Source organism: Mus pahari, chromosome 23 (genome assembly GCF_900095145.1).
Source record: "Mus pahari chromosome 23, PAHARI_EIJ_v1.1, whole genome shotgun sequence".
In the NCBI taxonomy this organism is placed as follows: Eukaryota; Metazoa; Chordata; class Mammalia; order Rodentia; family Muridae; genus Mus; species Mus pahari.
The window spans coordinates 10,868,386-10,886,738 of NC_034612.1; the positions used below are offsets into that span (position 1 = coordinate 10,868,386).

The window sequence follows — 18,353 nt, forward strand, 5'->3', positions numbered from 1 at the left end:
GCTTCCTCCACCACCTAGTAGCCAGGCAAGTTTGTTTTCTTGTTTTGAGATAGGCGGATCAGCCAGCTTCGTGTCCACCTATCTAGTCAGACAGTGAGCCTGAGGGATTCTCTGGTCTCTACCTGCCCAGCACTGGGATTTCAAGTGTGCACTCCCCCGACACACCCCAAACTTCCACATGCACATGCTTGTAATAGAATTGCACATTAATGATCCTCTACATTAAGATCTCTGATACCAGACCCGACTGACACACAGTGTGTCTCCAAAATGACAAATTGCCCCAATCTACCCAAAGAAAACCTCGAACAGCCATGAAAGACCCCAGTATGGGCTGGGGCAGTTAGAGAATACTTGAGGCTTTTCATTTGGGGGGAAGCACAGCACCCCCTGCTGGCCACTGTGTAAACCGCTGCTGTCAGCTTAGAGACAAACCCTTGGCTTAGGGGAGCCATGGAAACCATCCAGAGTCTCAGGCAGCAGGCACTGAGAGGGCCAGCCTGAGAGTAGGACCAGGGCAGCCTGCTGTGGGAAGCTGCAAGAGGCTTAGAACCCTTCTCAGTGGAGGGGGCTCAGAGGGGGTGACCCGGAAATGAGCTGGGAGGGCGGCTCCAGCAGAAGCCTGTCCTGCTCATGGACTTCCCCAGCCTGAGGCAGCTTTCCAGTGGGATAAGAACTCTATCCTAGAAGGACTGCCTTGAGAATGCTCTTGTGGATAGCAGCCCGAAAGAGGACCCCAGCCGCAGCCCTAACCCAGGTTACTTAGTAAATGAGACCTACTATGTGCTGGTTCTCGAACTAGTAAATAATCTCGTCGTAGCTTCTTGGAACAGAGGGAGACTTGACTTGTCCCAAGCTGCATCAGTGAGTGATTTCTGTCCAAAGCCTGATGGTGTGGCCTGCTGCAACCGTGGCTACACACGTGCAACACCTAAGATCCAGCCTGCAGCCTTGGAGTGCACACGCACCCACACATAGCCACAACCACATCAATGCCATAGCCTGCTCCCTGTCACAGTAAAAGTTCTCAAGACACACACACATCACCACCACCACCACCACCACCACCACCACCATCATATACTGAAGCTCTCAAGAACCGGGCAGTCGACACCAAATGACATTAAGTGAGGCACCAGAGAGATTCATGTACTACTGACACACAGTATCTGGGGAAATAGCTAGTGGAGAAGGGTGATTGCGGCACAAGCATGAGGACCTGAGTTCAAATCCCCAATGTCCACCTATACTTAGGAAGTTCCACCCATTGGCCTGTATCCCTGTTACTATGGAAACAGAGACAGGAGGGTCTCTGCGGCCTGATGGATGCCAGCCAAGCTCCATGTTCACAGGGAGACCCTGCTGCCAAGGGAGGGGGTGGCAAACTATAAAGGAAGATGCCCCATTGCCTCTTGTGGCCTCTGAATATGTGTTTACCACATCCATCCACACACACAATCCACCCATCACCTCAAAAGAGGGAGAGACTGTAAGCAGGAGATATGATACACAAATTTAGTAGGGTGCTCCATGGTTCACCACAGCATGGTTGGCCATTGACAGAGGACTGTGTAGCTCTCTTGTGAGTGACAGCAGTGTGCCGTTTCCTCCCACCACTGTCTCCAGGCTTGTGAGCAATGCAACCTACTATGAGCAGTTGGTGCCACAGACTTTGTATGTCAATTCACTTACACAGTCCAGAGGTGTGGTGGGCTCATGTCTGTATGGGGAGCGATGCTTGCTGCAGACAAACTTTGCCCTGTCCACTGAACCCCATAGACAGTGACTGTAACCCTAAAGGTATGGAAGACTCTTAGATCAGGGTTGGGTCTAAACATCCATGAAACTTCCTTCATAGATGAAGTGAGACACTGCAAGCCCTTTGACTCCAGTAACTACAACGAGATCTACGCCCAACTCATCCATGAGTGCACCATCCTGAACAAGGAGGGTGAGTTCTCTATCTGTTTCACCGACCTTTATCAGAACTTCCTGAAGTATCGTGCGCCCAAGCTCTGGAATCTCATCCGTCTGGTCAAGCACTGGTATCAACTGGTAAGGCATCTGACCCAGATCCTGTGGACCCTATGGGTAGAGAGTGGGATTCAAACCAGAGAAGAGGTCTAATCTAGCTTGCTATCTATGACATGATAGCTTTATCACATGAGCAAGAGCGCCTTGGGAAGGAAAGGTCTCACTTGGTTCCACATCCCAGTCACAGTGCATCATTGTGGGGAGTCAGGAGAGTACCTGAAGCAGAGACCATGGAGGAATTCTGCTCACTGACTATATCTCCATGGCTCACTCAGATATTGTACAGTCCTCATGCTCAGGCATAGCAACAACCATATCCTCACTTATCATGAATATTCCCACATAGATGATTAAGGGTGCCTCCTCCATAGGACCAGTGTCTGTCCTAGTTTGCTCTGACTGCTGTGGTAAAGGTGCTACTGCAACGTAAATTGGGGAGGAAAGGGATTGTCTGGCTCATGTTGCTGCACCCCACTCCATCTCTGAGGGAAGCAGAGGCAGGAACTGAAGCAGAGGCCATGGAGGAACTGTGCTAGCTGCCTGAGAACCTTGGGTGATCTGTCTGATTTTACAAACAACTCAGGACCACCTGCCCAGGACAGGCAATGCCCACAGTGGGTGGGGCCCTCCCACACTGATCATAAAATGTCCCATAGGCTTGACCCCAGGCCAGGCCTGATGGAGGCATTTTCTCAGTTGTGGGTCCATCTTCTCCAGATGGCACTCTCTGTGTCAGGTTGACAAAGAAGAAAGAAAATGGCACAAGGGGAGAGAATAGAAAATGGAGGAGGAAAAGTGGTTGAAATGGGAGCAGAGGAGAGGGGTTCAGAGAAACAGGGTTTGGAGGAACAACCAAGGGCATGATGCTGTAGGAGGGAAAGGGAATGGGAAGGGAGGATGTCCTCTGCTTGTTCTGAGTGATTTCTTCTAGTCCACTTTCCAATTGGCTAACTCTCTCTTCAGCTGTGTCTAACTCACTGTTCCATGGCTGCTGCTTCATTTCTGTCTCTGCATGTCTGCTTCCTTCTTCAGCCATCCCTGCATGTCACTTTCTATGGCTTATATTTCCTGACATTTCTACCTACTACCTCTTTAAATGGATGATTTCTCAATAATTTTTTTTCTGGACAATGTTTTACATGTATGTGTGATTTATGTGTGTGATACCTGTTTGTGGGAGCACATCTCTTTGTATGTTCTTGTGTGTTCATAAGAACGTAGAGATCAGAGTGTGAGGGCAGGTCCTCAGTCACACCCCACCTTGTGTAATCAGTCAGGGTCTCACACATGACACACAGTGTGCTGGCTCAGCAGTTCTGGCCAGTCCTGCAGCCCCTGGAAGCCCCATCTATAGCCCTTTGTGATAGGACTAGGAGTCGGCTTCCTCAAAAGCCTGACAGTCATGTAGATGCTGGGGATCTGACCTCCAGTTCTCACCCCTGCACAGGGAGGGAGGCGCTTTACCTCTGAGCCAGCTCCCTGGCCCCTTCCCAGTTGTTTCCAAACCCAGAATCAACCTTCAGTACTGGGCACTCCTATGTCCTGCCCCCACCCTCACTCCTAGCTGTCACTCATGGTATCCTGCTTCCTCCTGTGCCTGCTAGTGAATGCTGCCCCTCTGAAGCACACAGGGACCATCTCAGCTCCTCAGCTCTTGGCTGTAGCACAGGAGGGGCCACAGACTGAATCTGAGTGACTAGGTGTAGCTATGTGACACGATGTCTGAATTGAGCGTGTGAGGAGTGTCCCCCACACCAGAGCTGAGAACCCTGTTTTTATTGCCTTTCTCTTCTCAGTGTAAGGAGAAGCTGAAGCCGCTGCCCCCACAGTACGCCCTGGAGCTGCTCACAGTCTACGCTTGGGAATGCGGGATCCAAGACAACCCTGGACTCCATACAGCCCAGTGCTTCCGAACTGTCTTAGAACTGGTCACCCAGTACAAGTCGCTTCGAATCTACTGGACATGGTGTTATGACTTCCGACACGAGATCTCTGCCTACCTGCAAAGACAGATCAATAAAGCCAGGTAGCTTGTCCCCACGTGGCTCTGCTCCCCATGGGTGTCAGGCTGCAATCCTGGGAAAAGGGAGACATGGGAGCTCTGTGTCAATGCAGCATCTACTGCACTGGGCGCTGTCACCTGACTGACCTGAGGTCCTAATACTCTGGGAGATGGGGGGGGGATGGTTATCTTGTCTGTGATGAGGAGACCAAAACTCTGACATTGTCCCGACCCAAACAGCAAAGGAAAGGGGAAGACATGGAGTGAGGACTGAGATTATCCAACAGTGACACCATTATAAGGGCTGTGACGTACCGAAGCCTGGCAGTGGATCAATTATCTGTAAATAATACAGTACTGTGTCACCCGAGGGAGTGACATGTCCTGATCCTGTGTTTGATCAGTTTTCCCACGAGACTGGCTGGTCCAGCTCTCCTCATCTCATAGATCAGAGAGCCTGAGGGACCTGCCCCAGGACACACAGCTACTAAAGGGTAGAGGATTCGAACCCAGACCCTCTGGGTCATGCCCAAGGATCCCTCCAGTCTTGTGTATGCGGTGGGGCAGGGACTCTGGCCAGGCTTTGGATAGGGATGCTCTGCTGGGCTCCTCCCCTGCCTCTGGGAAGTGGATCTGAGGCACTGTTCTCTCCCTGAATGTTGCTCTGCAGTCCTCTGATCCTGGATCCAGTAGACCCAACAAGGAACGTGGCTGGTTCAGACTTACAGGCATGGGACCTGCTGGCAAAGGAGGCTAAGATCTGGATACGTTCGACTTTCTTTATGAACCCTGATATGTCCGTCGTGGATGCCTGGGATGTGCTGGTGAGACCCTGGCATCATCCTGTCCCCTTGCACACAGCTTCGGTCCCTCCATCTGTTGGGAGAATATTCTCACTGAGACATGGTCTTTTGATAAAGTTCTCCACACTTCTGTGGAGGCCAGCTGCTTGCCTTCTTTTACAGCCATTTTAGCGCCATTCAGAGCTATCATGGGCTGGCAAGATGGCTCAGTGGGTAAAGGCACTGCCAACACTAAAGACCTGGCTTTGATCCTTAGAATCCATAGGGTAGAAGGAAAAACAGCCACATTGTCCTCTGACCTTCATGTCTGTCCTGTTACACACATGGACATGCATACACATGCACATGTGCAACCCTATGAAGAAACAGATACACAGACTCTGAGAGCTAAGGCCACTGGTTCAGGGACACTCCACTAGAGAGTGTTAGGGCTGGGATCCCATGGAGTCTGAAGCCACTGTCAGGTCCATGACACAGCCTGTCTTCCCTGTCACATTGTCATGGGACAATGCCACTCACTGGGGCTGTGTCACAGCCACAGAGGCACACAGTGACCTGCACTTGGACCATTCCCCTCCTGGGGCAGGGTCTGCCTGGTGCTAGGGAACTGATGATGTCACGTGTGACCTCAGCGTGGGGATGAACACGGGTGCAGTGGTGTGGGGAAGAAACCTCAGGAGATCAGGAAGGAAGTGAGAGGGGACATGGAGGGAGGTAGCTGGGGGAACAGTGGCCTGTAGTGCTGACCTGAAACAGAGAGGAGGCAAGGCCATGTCTCCATTTAGCAGATCTATTAGTAAGGAAGGGCCTGCCTGTGGGTCCATATGGACCCTCAATGGGCATAGTCATAAAGGTGCCCTGATGGCCATCTTTCCATCCTCCGTGTATTCTGGCCCTCTTCTGAGGAGCTCCAGCTGCCCACTCTCAGGGCTGATTTACATCCCCCTCCTGGAAGCAATGAAGGCTCCTGACATAATGGTATGTTTTTATTGCAGCCAGATAGACAAGAATGTGTCTTCCTGTGAGCACCCCCAGCATCTGCCCAGAAGGCTCCAGAGTCAGGGTCACGTCCTCCTCTGCTGTAAGACCTTGACCTAGAGAGGACAGGATGGTGCTCAAGGCTTTCAGCGAGGGGCATCCAACCTGGGATCAGACTCCAGGCTTCTGTTCCCTGCCTGCCCACGGACAGCCTTCCTCACAGCCTGCTTCGTCTGCCTTAGCCTCCAACAGTGTTCTCTGGGAGTCAGACTGTGATGGCCAGAGAAGAACACAAGCTTGACTTCCATCTGTCCACCTGTTGGGAGGTTCTGTCCAATAGTGTCTGATCGTCATCAATAAACCACTGCAAGCCATGAGGGGGGTGTGCACTGTGAGGGAAGGAGTCCTCAGACCACACAGAAACTCTTCAGCAGTGCACGTGGCCCTGGAGCCCTGGGAATCTGGCCAGTGTTTCTGCAACAAGCAGCCTGGGTTTATGGCAGTGCGTACATTTTAAAATTTATGATTTTAAAACTTAGGGGTGTGTGTGTGTGTGTGTGTGTGTGTGTATGAGATTTGAAGCACTGAATTAAAGCAAAATGCATCGAATTAAACTAAAACTAAAAATGAATTAATTTACTCTCCCTCCCTCCTTTCCTTTTTCTCTTTCTGCCTGCCTTCCTTCCGACTGGATCTTCTATGTTCCACCCTAGTTTGTAATTTACCACCTGCCTCAAATTTCTATGTTCTGAAGTTATACACACACACCGCCACCACCAGCAGCAGCAGCAGCAGCAGCACCCTTCACATACAGGCTAAACGGTTCCATAGTTCAGTGTGGTGAACCAACAGTCTTATAAATACACAAATACATTAACCATAAAATATCCACTTGTGCTGCCTGCACTGGGGCCCCTTCTCGTTAAGAATGTACTCAACTGCTGAGAGCTACCATCTCCCAACTCCTCCTCCCTGTCCCCAAACCCTACTCCTGTCCCCAATGTCCACTCTCAATCTCTGTGAAGGGGCAGGGGTGGATCTCCCTGGCCCCTCATCCACTCAGTTCTCACTCCAACATCCCTGAGGACCAGGAGCCCCAGAGTTCCCCTGTGTGAGAGGATGATTGTCCCCTGTGCCACAGGACAAACCACACTCCCCCTGTACTTTATCTGAGCTGTTGGGGGACCCAGTGATGCTCATCTATGATGCCAGTCTTGCCCTTCTGAAACATCCCCAGATACACAGGGTTCTAATAAACAATGACCCGTGGTCCCCTGCCAAGCTGTGGACCCATCATGTCTTCCCTCATCTCCCCCACACTAATGTAATTCCTTGCATGATCTGTCATGCCTGCATCCCATTTGCCCATGGTGGAATGGAAAGATGAGGACCTTTAAGATCAAAAATGGCAGCTGTGGGTATGGATTCACAGGGAACCTACCCAAGGTTGGGTTCTCTCTTGTATTAGCTGTGGTTTTCCAGAGTAGCAGAACTTATAAAATGAATCTATATTATCAGAAGGGATATTCATTGGAATGCCTTACGGGCTGTCATTCCACTGATCCAACAAGGACTGGCTATGTCTGAAAAGTCTAAGAATCCAGAGGTTGCTCAATTCTCGAGGCTGGCTCTGAGAAGGCTATTCCATCTGTCTGACAGGCCAGCTGCTTCAGGTGGGTACACATGGTACAAGTTGCAGCCTCCACCATCCTGGGCCCACTGCCACACTTCTTTGTGGTGATGTGAATTCTTTGCTTAGAAGCAAAACTGTGTAGAATCCCATGTCGTCAGACTAGGCATTCTAGAAGTAAGTCCACAAACTACCTGCCTGGGCACGTGTGCAGACATAACTGAAGAAGTGTCTTTTAAAAGAAAGGGTGTGACAATCCACATCTGATTGGTGAGGTGTGTGGATCCTCTAGGGACTTGGCTTGAAGGGGGATGGGCTCATTTTACTATTAAAGAATTACTATGCCTTCAGGAGACAAACTACTCTAGAAAATTAGTGAAATGCTACACAGTGACATGCATGGTCATGTGACACAAGCTAACGTCATCAGAGATGACAGAACCTCAGGTGTTTGTTTTTGTTTTTTTGTTTGTTTGTTTTTTCGAGACAGGGTTTCTCTGTGTAACCCTGGCTGTCCTGGAACTCACTCTGTAGACCAGGCTGGTCTTGAACTCAGAAATCTGCCTGCCTCTGCCTCCCGGGTGCTGGGATTAAAGGCGTGAGCCACCACGCCCCGGCGCAGAGCCTCAGTTTTAAAAATGGCCCTAGATCATGGAGCTGTAGGAAAGGCAGTAGGGCATTTTCTTTTTTCTTTTTTAGATTTATTTCACATATGCGAGTACACTGCCACTGTCTTGAGACACACCAGGAGAGGGCATCAGATCCCCATTACAGATGGTTGTGAGTCACCATGTGGTTGGTGGGATTTGAACTCAGGACCTTTGGAAGAGCAGTAGGTGTTCTTAACTGCTGAGCCATCTCTCCAGCCCTGGGCATTTTCTTAATTAGTGATTGGTAGGGGAGGGCCCAGCCCACTGTGTGTGTTGGGGGGGTGCTATCCCTGAACTGATGGTTTGGGGTTCTATAAGAAAGCAGGCTGAGGAAGCCAGGGGGAGCAAGCCAGAAAGCAGCATCCTTCCATGGCCTCTGCTTGCACTGGTCACTCCCTGCAGTCTTTGATCCCATATTGCAGGCACTCAGCTCTGCTGTCTCTTGGGCATCGTTCTATGCTGCTCAGCATTATTGTAAAGCTGGCTCTGGAACTGGATTAGGACCCTCCTCTCCCAACCTAAGCAGCCTGCTTAGCGTCCTCAAATCTCTGTCCTAGATCAAACGGTCATGTGACTCTAGGCCAGAAAGAGAGAGCAAAACAGAACAGCCCAGGAAANGACGNGATGTGCTTTAAGATAGCTCAAAGGGGGACTGTTTCCAAGAGAAATTACTGTTGNTTGGGANCACAGAGGGAACTAAGAATTCCTGTCTCAAGTTTATGTGCAAGAAGGGACCTGGAAGGACCCCGGGCTACCTGGCATCAAAAGTTGTATCAGTTTGGTTCTGGTCCTCCACCACTGCNGACTTGGTGCTGGGACCCACATGGAGAATGTAATAANTGCAGCTACTTGACCATGAATATGTAGACACACACACACAGAGACACACAGAAAGACACACACATATACATACACAGATGCACACACATACACCCTCATACACACACATCCAGACACAGAGAGATACAAACACACCCAATTCCTCATACATACACATGAACAGACACAGAGAGAGCCACACATGCATATATAGACACACACAGATTCTCATACACACACATGCACATACAGAGATACACACACATACACACACACCTATACTTCAATAGCCCTGTTCCTCAGAGTTCACACACCCTCATGGCTCACTGTGATTTATTATTGTGCATCAGACATTGGACAGAACCTCCCAACAGGTGGACAGGTGGAAGTCAAGCTTGAGTTCCTGCCTCCCCTTCTGAATTCTGAATCTCTGGTCTCCCAGAGAACAGTGTTGGTGGATAAGGCAGATGAAGCAGGCTGTGGAAGGCTGTCTGTGATGGGACAGGATGCCGGGGTGGGAAGGCAGTGGTCAGAAGCCTGGAGTCTGATCACAGGTTGGACCCTCCCTCACTGGGGTCTTGGGCATCTTCCTGTCCTCTCTTGGTCAAGGGCCTTTAGCAGTGCAGGACATGCCCCTGACTCTGTAGCCTCCTGAGCAGGTCTCGCTGAGCTCACAGGAAAACACATGCCCAGTTCTTGTCCACTTGAGGATGGAGGGGAGGCTGGACACGGCAGGCCTACACTACAGTCTTGCCAGCACTAAGGTAGGAGGATTACCATATCCAGGCCAGTCTGAGCTATACACAAGAAGCCCTCCAAAATATGAAAAGAAACAAAAAAATATACATAGAAATTACAAAAAGAATGATTCTCCTGTCGTGGCACATCGACCTCCATCTGTAATAGAAAACACTATTGTGTCAGGAGACCACATACTTACTGGGATGGGGATGCAACTGAGCCCTGAAAGTAAGTTCTGTGACAGGCCACTCGGGCCCCTTGGTCAGGTCACTGAGAAGGTGACTAGTAGGCCAAACAGGGGTCAGGCCCTTGAGGATATAGAGCTCTTCCCTGAAGCCATGCCTCCCACCTGTCCCCTCTCATCCACTGACAGATTTGTCACATGAGAGTGGGCATAGGCAGAGGGACAGCCCTGAAGGCCACTGCAGCCTGACACAGCCCTTCTCCCTCCCCAGTCACCACCCCCACACCCATCAAACTCCCATCCTGCCCTGGGGTATGGGTCCAGCATCCCTGCAGCCATGCTAAACTCCATCTGGAGGGCGCACATGGCATCACTGGGTCCCTAGCATCAGGCAGGCCCTGCCCCAGGAGGGGAGAGGTCCAAGTGCAGGTCCCTCTGTGCCTCTGTGCTGTGACAGAGCCCAGCTGAGTCCCATTGGCCACACGATAGAGACAGGGAAGACAGGCTGCTTCATGGACCTGACAGGGGCTTCAGAGTGCATGGGATCCCAGCCTTGTCAATCACTAGCTGAGTGTCCCTGAGCCAGTGACTTCAGGTCTCCAAGTCTGTGTGTGTGTGTGTGTGTGTGTGTGTGTGTGTGTGTGTGTGTGTGTATGCACATACTCATGTCCCTGTGTGTAACAGCAGGGATGAAGGACAGAGGATAACTTCGAGGATTTGATTCTCTCCTTCTACCATAGGAGGTCCTGGGATCAAACCCAGGTCATCTGTGTTGGCAGCAAGCACCTTTACCCACTGAGCTATCCTGTGAGCCCATGACATCTGTGAACGGCGCTAAGATGGCTGTGGAATAAGGAGAGCCGCTGGCCTCCACAGGAGTGCGGAGCCCACATGTGTGTGGGAAGATTCTCCAGGGAGATGAAGAGAATGGAGATCTCCCAGGACGGAGATGATGGTGACAAGTTCTCCCCGGCACCTCCCAGGAGCACACTGGGTGGGGAACCGTCCCGCTACTTAAAGCATGGATATTGCAGCCTCTCCTGCTAGTCGCTGCCAGTCCTCTGAGCACGAACCAGCAATGTTTCCTGTTGGGTCAGCAGGGTCCAGGATCACAGGCCTGCAGAGCAACATGAAGAGAGAGGGAACTGAGCAGCCATCAAGTGCCTCAGGCACCCCTGCACAGAGAGAGAGTAGGAGCCCAGCAGAGCATCCCTATCCAAAGCTTGGCCGGAGTCCCTGCCCCACCGCATACACAAGACTGGAGGGATCCTTGGGCATGACCCAGAGGGCCTGGGTTCGAATCCTCTACCCTTTAGTAGCTGTGTGTCCTGGGGCAGGTCCCTCAGGCTCTCTGATCTGTGAGATGGGGAGAGCTGGACCAGCCAGTCTCGTGGGAAAACTGATCACACACAGGATCAGGACATGTCACTCTGTAAGGTGACATAGCACTCTATTATTTACAGGTAATTGGTCCACCGCAGGTCTTTGGTGCCTCACAGCCCCTATGATGGTGTCACTGTTGGATAATCTCAGTCCCCACTCCATGTCCTCCCCCTTCCTTTGCTGTTTGGTCTGGACAATGGCAGAGCCTTGGTCTCCTCATCACAGACAAGCTAACCCACCCTCCCTCCCTCCCCAGCTCCCAGGGCATTAGGACCTCAGGTCAGTCAGGTGACAGCGCCCAGTGCAGGAGATGCTGCATTGACACAGAGCTCCCACCTCCCCCTTTCCACACAAGTGCAGCCTAACACCTATGGGGAGCAGAGCCACATAGAGACAGACTACCTGAGTCTTGTGAGCTGTCTGTGCCGGTCGTTGGAGACCTCCTGGTGTTCTAAGTCATAATATATTGTCCAGTAGATTCGAAGCTGCTGGTACTTAGTGACCAGTTCTAAGACAGTTCAGAAGCCCTGGGCTGTGTCAAAATCACAAATCCATTCCATGCTCCCATACAAAGACTGTGAGCAGCTCCAGGGCATACTGTGGAGGCAGCGGCTCCCTCAGCTTCTCCTTACACTGAGAAGAGAAAGGCAATGAGAAACACAGGGCTCTCAGCTCTGGTGTGGGGGACACTGCTCACAGGCACAATTCAGCTGCCACCTGATGTTGTCATTATATGCCCAGTTATTTAGATTCAGTCTCTGGCCCCTCCTGTGCTATAGTTAAGAGCTGAGTGGTTGAGACTGACCCTGTGTGCTCCATAAAGACAGCATTCACTAACATGCACAGGAGGAATCAAGACACCATGAATGATAGCTAGGAGTGAGGGTGGGGGCAGGACATAAAGAGTGCTCACTATGGAAGTTTTCTCATGGTCTCTGAAGTAACTGGAAAGGGGCCAGGGAGATGGCTCATAGCTAAAGCGCCTCCCTCCCTGTGCAGGGGTGAGAACTGGAGGTCAGATCCCCAGCATCTATGTAAGTGTCAGACTCCTGAGGAAGCCGACTTCTAATCCTATCACAAAGGGCTGGAGATGGGGCTTGCAGGGGCTGCAGGACTGTCCGGAACTGCTGATCTGGCACACTGTGTGTCATGTGTGAGACCCTGACTGATTATACAAGGTTGGACGTGACTGTGGACCTGTCCTCACACTCTGACCTCGAATGCTAATGGACACACATGCCCACATACACATACAACATGTGTTTCCATGAATAGGTATAAACACACACACACACACACACACACGCATAGACACACACACACACACATTAAAACACTCAGAATATAACAAGAAATCATACATTTAAAGACACAGCTTGATCAGTCAGGAAAATCAAAATATAAAAGGTGACATGAAGGGTTTGCCAAAGATGAAAGAAAAGTCCAAAGACACAAATGAAGCAGCAGCCATGGAACAGTGAATTAGACACAGCTGAAGAGAGAGTTAGGAGATTGGAAAGTGGACTAGAAGAAATCAATTAGAACAGACAAGGAAAATCCTCCCTTCTCTCAGATCACCTTCCCTACTCCTTGTCTAGCCTACAGCATCACCACCCCCATCTCCACTCACCCCTGCTTCTCTCTCATCCCCTCCCCTCCCCTCTGATTCCCTTCCACCCACTCTTTCTTTTACGTTGTTTTTCCTCACTGCTTTTTGCCAATTTTTATTCTTTTTATCAATCTGACACAGAGAGTGCCACCTGGAGAAGATGGATCCACAACTGAGAAAATGGCTCCATCCACCTGGCCTGTGGACATTTTATGATCAGTGTGGAAGGGCCCCGCCCATTGTGGGCATTGCCTGTCCTGGGCAGGTGGTCCTGAGATGTTTTTGTAAAAACAGACTTAGCAGCCAAGAGTATCAGGCAGCTATCAGAGTTCCTCCATGGCCTCTGCTTCAGTTTCTGCCTCTGCTCCCTCAGAGATGGAGTGGGATGCAGGAACGTGAGCCAGACAATCCCTTTCCTCTCCAGTTTACTTTGCAGCAGCATCTTTACCACAGCAGTCAGAGAAAACTAGGACAGACACTGGTCCTAGGGAGGAGGAGCACTGCTGGGACTGACCAGCCATGTTGCTCCTTGGGAGGACTGAAAAAGGATTCTGGAACTTTGGGTTGGAAAGCTGTTGAGAGCTGAGAGCCTACCAGGCTGTGTGTGGGAACTTGGAAGACAGGAAATTGGAAACCAAACTAGAATATACCTGAGAGGCAGGTAGAGGAGAGAGGCTGGAGTGAAGTTTCAGAGAAAAGCAAGGACCCCACCTGGGTTGTTTGTGTGCTGTGTTTGGATTAAGAATCAGTAATCTCTCATCAGCTGGGGCTGGGATCTAGCTTTGATTTGATCTAGCATGCACCATGGGGGCCAAGTCTTTAGGAAAGAGTTTCCTCATGGTCAGCAAACAGAAGCCAAGGTCCAGGGGTCCCGAAGCTGCAAATAGAGCTTGCAGGTCACACCTGGAACTACAGAGAGGTCTCCCAGGTGGTAAGACTTTAGTCCCATGAAGCCTCCTGGTTTGGAGGGGTCATGGGAAGCAGCTGAGGCCTGGCACTGAGCAAGGCCAGGAGAAGCCATCGGTGAAAGTGCAGCCTCAATGGCAGTGGAGACCCCGAGAGACTGGACTCGCCCTGAGCAGGAGACGACCGCCAGGAACAGAGCAATGTGAGAACAGAGCTGGCCTGAGCCTGAGACCTGCTGTGTGTGCTGTGGATGGCAGAGCCCGAGAAGCTCAGAGAACTGTGAGCCCCAGGTATCAGATACTGAGCCTTTGCTCTGCTGGGCTTTGGTTGTGTTTTGATCTGATTGTGACGGTGACCTGGTTCTTCCCTCTTACAGTAAGAAAATATTTAACTTGTGTTTTAATTTTATATGAGCCCAGCGTTGAGAGGCTTGTCTTTTTATGTGTTGGGAGTTTCTTTAGGTTTAGTTTTTAATTTGGGGATTTTAAAGCTGTGTTGTGTTATATGATGCGATGCCGACATGAGATCTTGGGGACAAAGGAAAGGTTATGGTTCAATCGTGGTTTGTTTGTGTGCCATGTTGAAAAGGGGTCAGTTTTTGTAAGCTAGCTTCCTCTGGAAGGAGTCAATCTTGCTCAGTAAAATGCCTCCATCTGACTGGCTTTGGGTAGATTATGGGCATGTTACTCATTATTGATTGATGTGGGTGGGAACAGGCCACTGTGGTTGGGGCTGTGAAATGTGGCTTTGAGCTGTATAGAAATGCCCACCTAGAGAGCCATGGACAGCAAAAGGTGAGCAGAATTCCTCCATGGCCTCTGCTTCATTTCTTCCTCTGACTTCCCTCAATGATGGAGTGTGACTGGAATGTGTAACCAACTTGGGAAGGAACTTGGTCACGTGATAAAGCTATGGCCTCACCAGAAACCAAACTAGAATATACATTTTTCTCGGCCCTGTGTCTACACTCTGTCCAGATGAAGCCCACAGTGGCCGGGCCAGATGCCCTACCAGATTGTACCAGTGCGTGACCAGGCGGATGAGACTCTTCACCTTGGGTGGGCGCCACTTCAGGAAGTTCTGCTATAGCTCTGTGAAGCAGGTAGAGAACTCACCTTCCTTCCCCAGGTAGATGCACTTCCTGATGAGCCTGACGTAAATTTGGGGGTCAGGCACGCTGTAGTTGGTAACATAACCTGTTAAAGAGATTTCATTCAGTGGAACACCTCAGCTCCTCTCTGAGGTTCTTCAGCCTCACTGAGTTGACAAGGACAGTTGCTATGGGGTTCAGCGAACAGGCAGAGTTTTTCCCCAGCAGGCATCGCTCCACATTACCCATCTGCCCCACCACTCCTCAGGACTGCACACATGCTGTGCACTACAGAGTCTCTGCTCCCAGTTTGCTCTAGTGAGAGGGTCTTTCTTGCAGGAGGCAGTGGTGAGAGGAACCAGCACTCTGTGGTCACACGCACGTGATCATCGGATAATGGTCAACCACGTCTGGTTCCAGCATCTTCTGCATGGTTCTTGTCAACACTGTGCACTCCTGCTTGTGTCAGAGTTTACTGTGGAGCAGTTGGCTGCATTCGTACATCACGTCTCACGCTGACAGAGTCTCTGCCCAGTTTTGTGTACGGATGGCGAGTGTTCCTGAAGAGGTAGTCGCACATGTCCAGAGACAGGAGAGGACCTAGGGTGTCTTCCTTTATCGTATGTCAGATTGTTTCTTTGCANCAGGGTCTGTCTGTAAATGTGGATCTTGGCTAGCATCCTGCAGGTCTTACAGATTCTCCTGTCTTTTGTCCCCACAGTGACCAGGTAAACAGGTCAGTGTGTGGCGCTTCCTAAGCTTAGGTGGGTGTGGGAATTTGAACTCAGGTCCTCATGCCTGAGCAGCAATCACCCTTATCCACTGAGCTGTCTCCCCAGCCACTGTGTGGTTTTGGTAGGTGATTTTCTGTAGTGTATAAGTTAATATCATGTGGTTTTGTTTGTCCAGATCCTAACCGGAACAAGATATGGCAGTGTTGGTGTGTGTGTGTGTATCCTGTGCACTTATAGAGTAGATGAGCAGCATGCTATACAATAGATGTGTGTGTAGGTGTGTGTGAATATTTGAGTCATCTAGGCAGGCTGTGCCTTAGGTGTGTGCACATGTGTGCCATGCAGCAGGCCACACCATCGCACTGTGATGCTGGCACAGGGCAAAGTCACTCAATGATGGAGCTTGGACAAGCCAGTCACTCAGTGGCCATGGAGATCATGGGTTAGTCTAGATTAGTGTCAGGGTCTAGTTACAATAGGGCTCATTGTGTGTGTCATCTTCTATAGGGCTGTGGCTATGGTCCTCTCCTTGGCTGTCGTCCACACTACCATTCCTAAGGCAGTCCTTCTGAGGTGGAGCCCCTCACAGTTGGAAAGCTGCTGAGGTTGGGGAAGTCCATGAGTAAGACAGGCTTCTGCAGGAGCCGCCCTCCCAGCTCGTTTCTGGGTCACCCCCTCTGGGTCCCCTCCGCTGAGAAGGGTTCTAAGCCTCTTGCAGCTTCCCACAGCAGGCTGCCCTGGTCCTACTCCCAGGATGGCCCTCTCAGTGCCTGCTGCCTGAAACTCTGGACTGTTTCCATGGCTCCCCTAAGCCCAGGGCTTGTCTCTAAGCTGACAGCAGCAGTTCACACAGTGGCCAGCAGGGGGTGCTGTGCTTCCCCTCAAAGGTAAAGCCTCAAGTATTCTCTAAACTCCCCTAAGGCCCCACTGTGCTCTCAGGAGTGTTCCCTGAGTTGGACAATTTGTAATTTTGGTGACACACGCTGTGTCAGGCCTGGTAAAAGATTGTTGCAGGATATCTGATCACACTGTGAACCCTGAGATTGAGTTGTTTATTGGAAAAACCTGGTTTTAGGTGTGGCGTGGCTCAGCCTTAGCACACACCGTTAATCCAGGAGCTTTCTGCTTGAATATCATAAACAGGATTAAATAAAGTCGACTTTTATTTGACCAGAAGCAAACGAATTATTAATAAGAAACCATAGAGAGTAAGAGGGAGTCAGGAGGAGGGATAGAGAGACCCACAGGAACTAGAGGGGAGGGACATTCAGTTTGAAAGAGGTTATGAGGGCTGGTGAGATGGCTCAGTGGGTAAGAGCACCCGACTGCTCTTCCGAAGGTCCAGAGTTCAAATCCCAGCAACCACATGGTGGCTCATAACCATCCCTAACAAGATCTGACGCCCTCTTCTGGAGTGGCTGAAGACAGCTACAGTGTACTTACATATAATAAATAAATAAATCTTTAAAAAAAAAAAAAGAAAAAAAGAAAAAAAGAAAAAAAAAAGAAAGAGGTTATGAGGTGGCATGAGAAGGGGATGCATTCTGGAATATTCTGGCTGAGGAGGACGGAAAGCTGGGTGCTTTCTCCGCCCCCCTGAGCTAGCAGGCTTTCACCACAGCATCTGGCTTGCAAGTCTTCATTGGTAACACTGAATAGTTGAGATTTTTGTCAAGAGACAAGATGAGATCTTTTAACGTGTGCGTGCATGCGGGTGGTTGGGAGGGTGGTGGCTGCATTTGCAGTTTTACCAATGGGGACAGAGCTCCGCTGAGAAGTTCTGCGTCCTGCACAAGACACCTCAGGTCTCTGCACAGCTCTGAGGGAGAAGATTCATGGGTTCATTGTTTCCAGTGAGTTCTACTCTGTCTCATGTTTAGGAAGACAAAACCCACAGCTAGCTGTGAGGAGGACTGGTATGCCAAGGGAGCAGCTAGTGTGACTTCCTCCCCTAAGTGAGCCAGCAGGCTGCCTGATGTCCCTCTGGGATGGATCCTCTCTCCCCATGACCAAATTTCCTAAATCCCTCCTCCCCAGCGCAGCTATAAAGAGATACTATCTTTGGGTGAATTTCTCAAATATTAGAGTTTTCAGTTCAGGGATGGAAGGTGTGGGCTTGGGAGATGGCTCAGCCAGTAACATGCTTGGCTCACAAGCATGAGGACCTCCGTCGGAATCCCAGGACTCAGGGGAAAGGCCGGTGTGTGGGGGGGTGTAGGATTGTAATCACAGCACTGAGGACGGGGAGACGCGAGGGTCCCTGGGGCTCTTGCCCAGGCTCAAGTGTGAATTCTGAACCAGGGAGAGACAAGGTCTCAAAAGAGATGGTGACTCTTGAGATGTTGCCAGCCGTGGTTCAGGATCACACCTACACACAAGAGAACACCTACAAAACACACACTTGAGCCTGACTGGCTGGGCAGAGCCCCAGGGACCCTCGCATCTCCCCCTTTTGAGTTTTTTCACTTCGTCGTTGTGGTGGTCTTACTTTGAGACGCAGGCTGGACTTGAACTCATGATTCCTACATGTTGGTCCCCCTCAGTGCTGGTGTTACAGGGTGGCCTCTGTGCCTAGCTGTCCCCATTCTTCTTCCTGGCTTAACAGTGTCCTCTGTAATATGTGTTAACTTATACCTAAGGCAAAATGTCACCATGAGGCCGGGCGTGGTGGCACACATCTTTAATCCCAGTATTTGGGAGGCAGAGGCAGGCGGATTTCTGAGTTCGAGGCCAGCCTGGTCTACAGAGTGAGTTCCAGGACAGTCAGGGCTACACAGAGAAACCCTGTCT

General features: G+C 50.6%; 1 protein-coding gene and 1 pseudogene across 1 annotated transcript in view; one reads left to right on the plus strand and one right to left on the minus strand.

Moving 5' to 3' along the window:
• Nucleotides 1–6,435, plus strand: part of LOC110339087 (inactive 2'-5'-oligoadenylate synthase 1D-like) — an 8,323-nt gene extending 1,888 nt beyond the window's left edge. Inside the window, exons 3-6 of the mRNA XM_021222569.1 lie at nt 1,859–2,055; nt 3,831–4,060; nt 4,707–4,860; nt 5,835–6,435. Coding sequence (XP_021078228.1) covers nt 1,859–2,055; nt 3,831–4,060; nt 4,707–4,860; nt 5,835–5,864 — 611 coding nt within the window. The 3' untranslated portion in view covers nt 5,865–6,435. The remainder of the gene's footprint in view (nt 1–1,858; nt 2,056–3,830; nt 4,061–4,706; nt 4,861–5,834) is intronic.
• A 3,278-nt stretch (nt 6,436–9,713) lies between these two features.
• LOC110313139 lies at nt 9,714–15,333 on the minus strand (annotated as a pseudogene).
• Nucleotides 15,334–18,353: the final 3,020 nt, after the last annotated feature.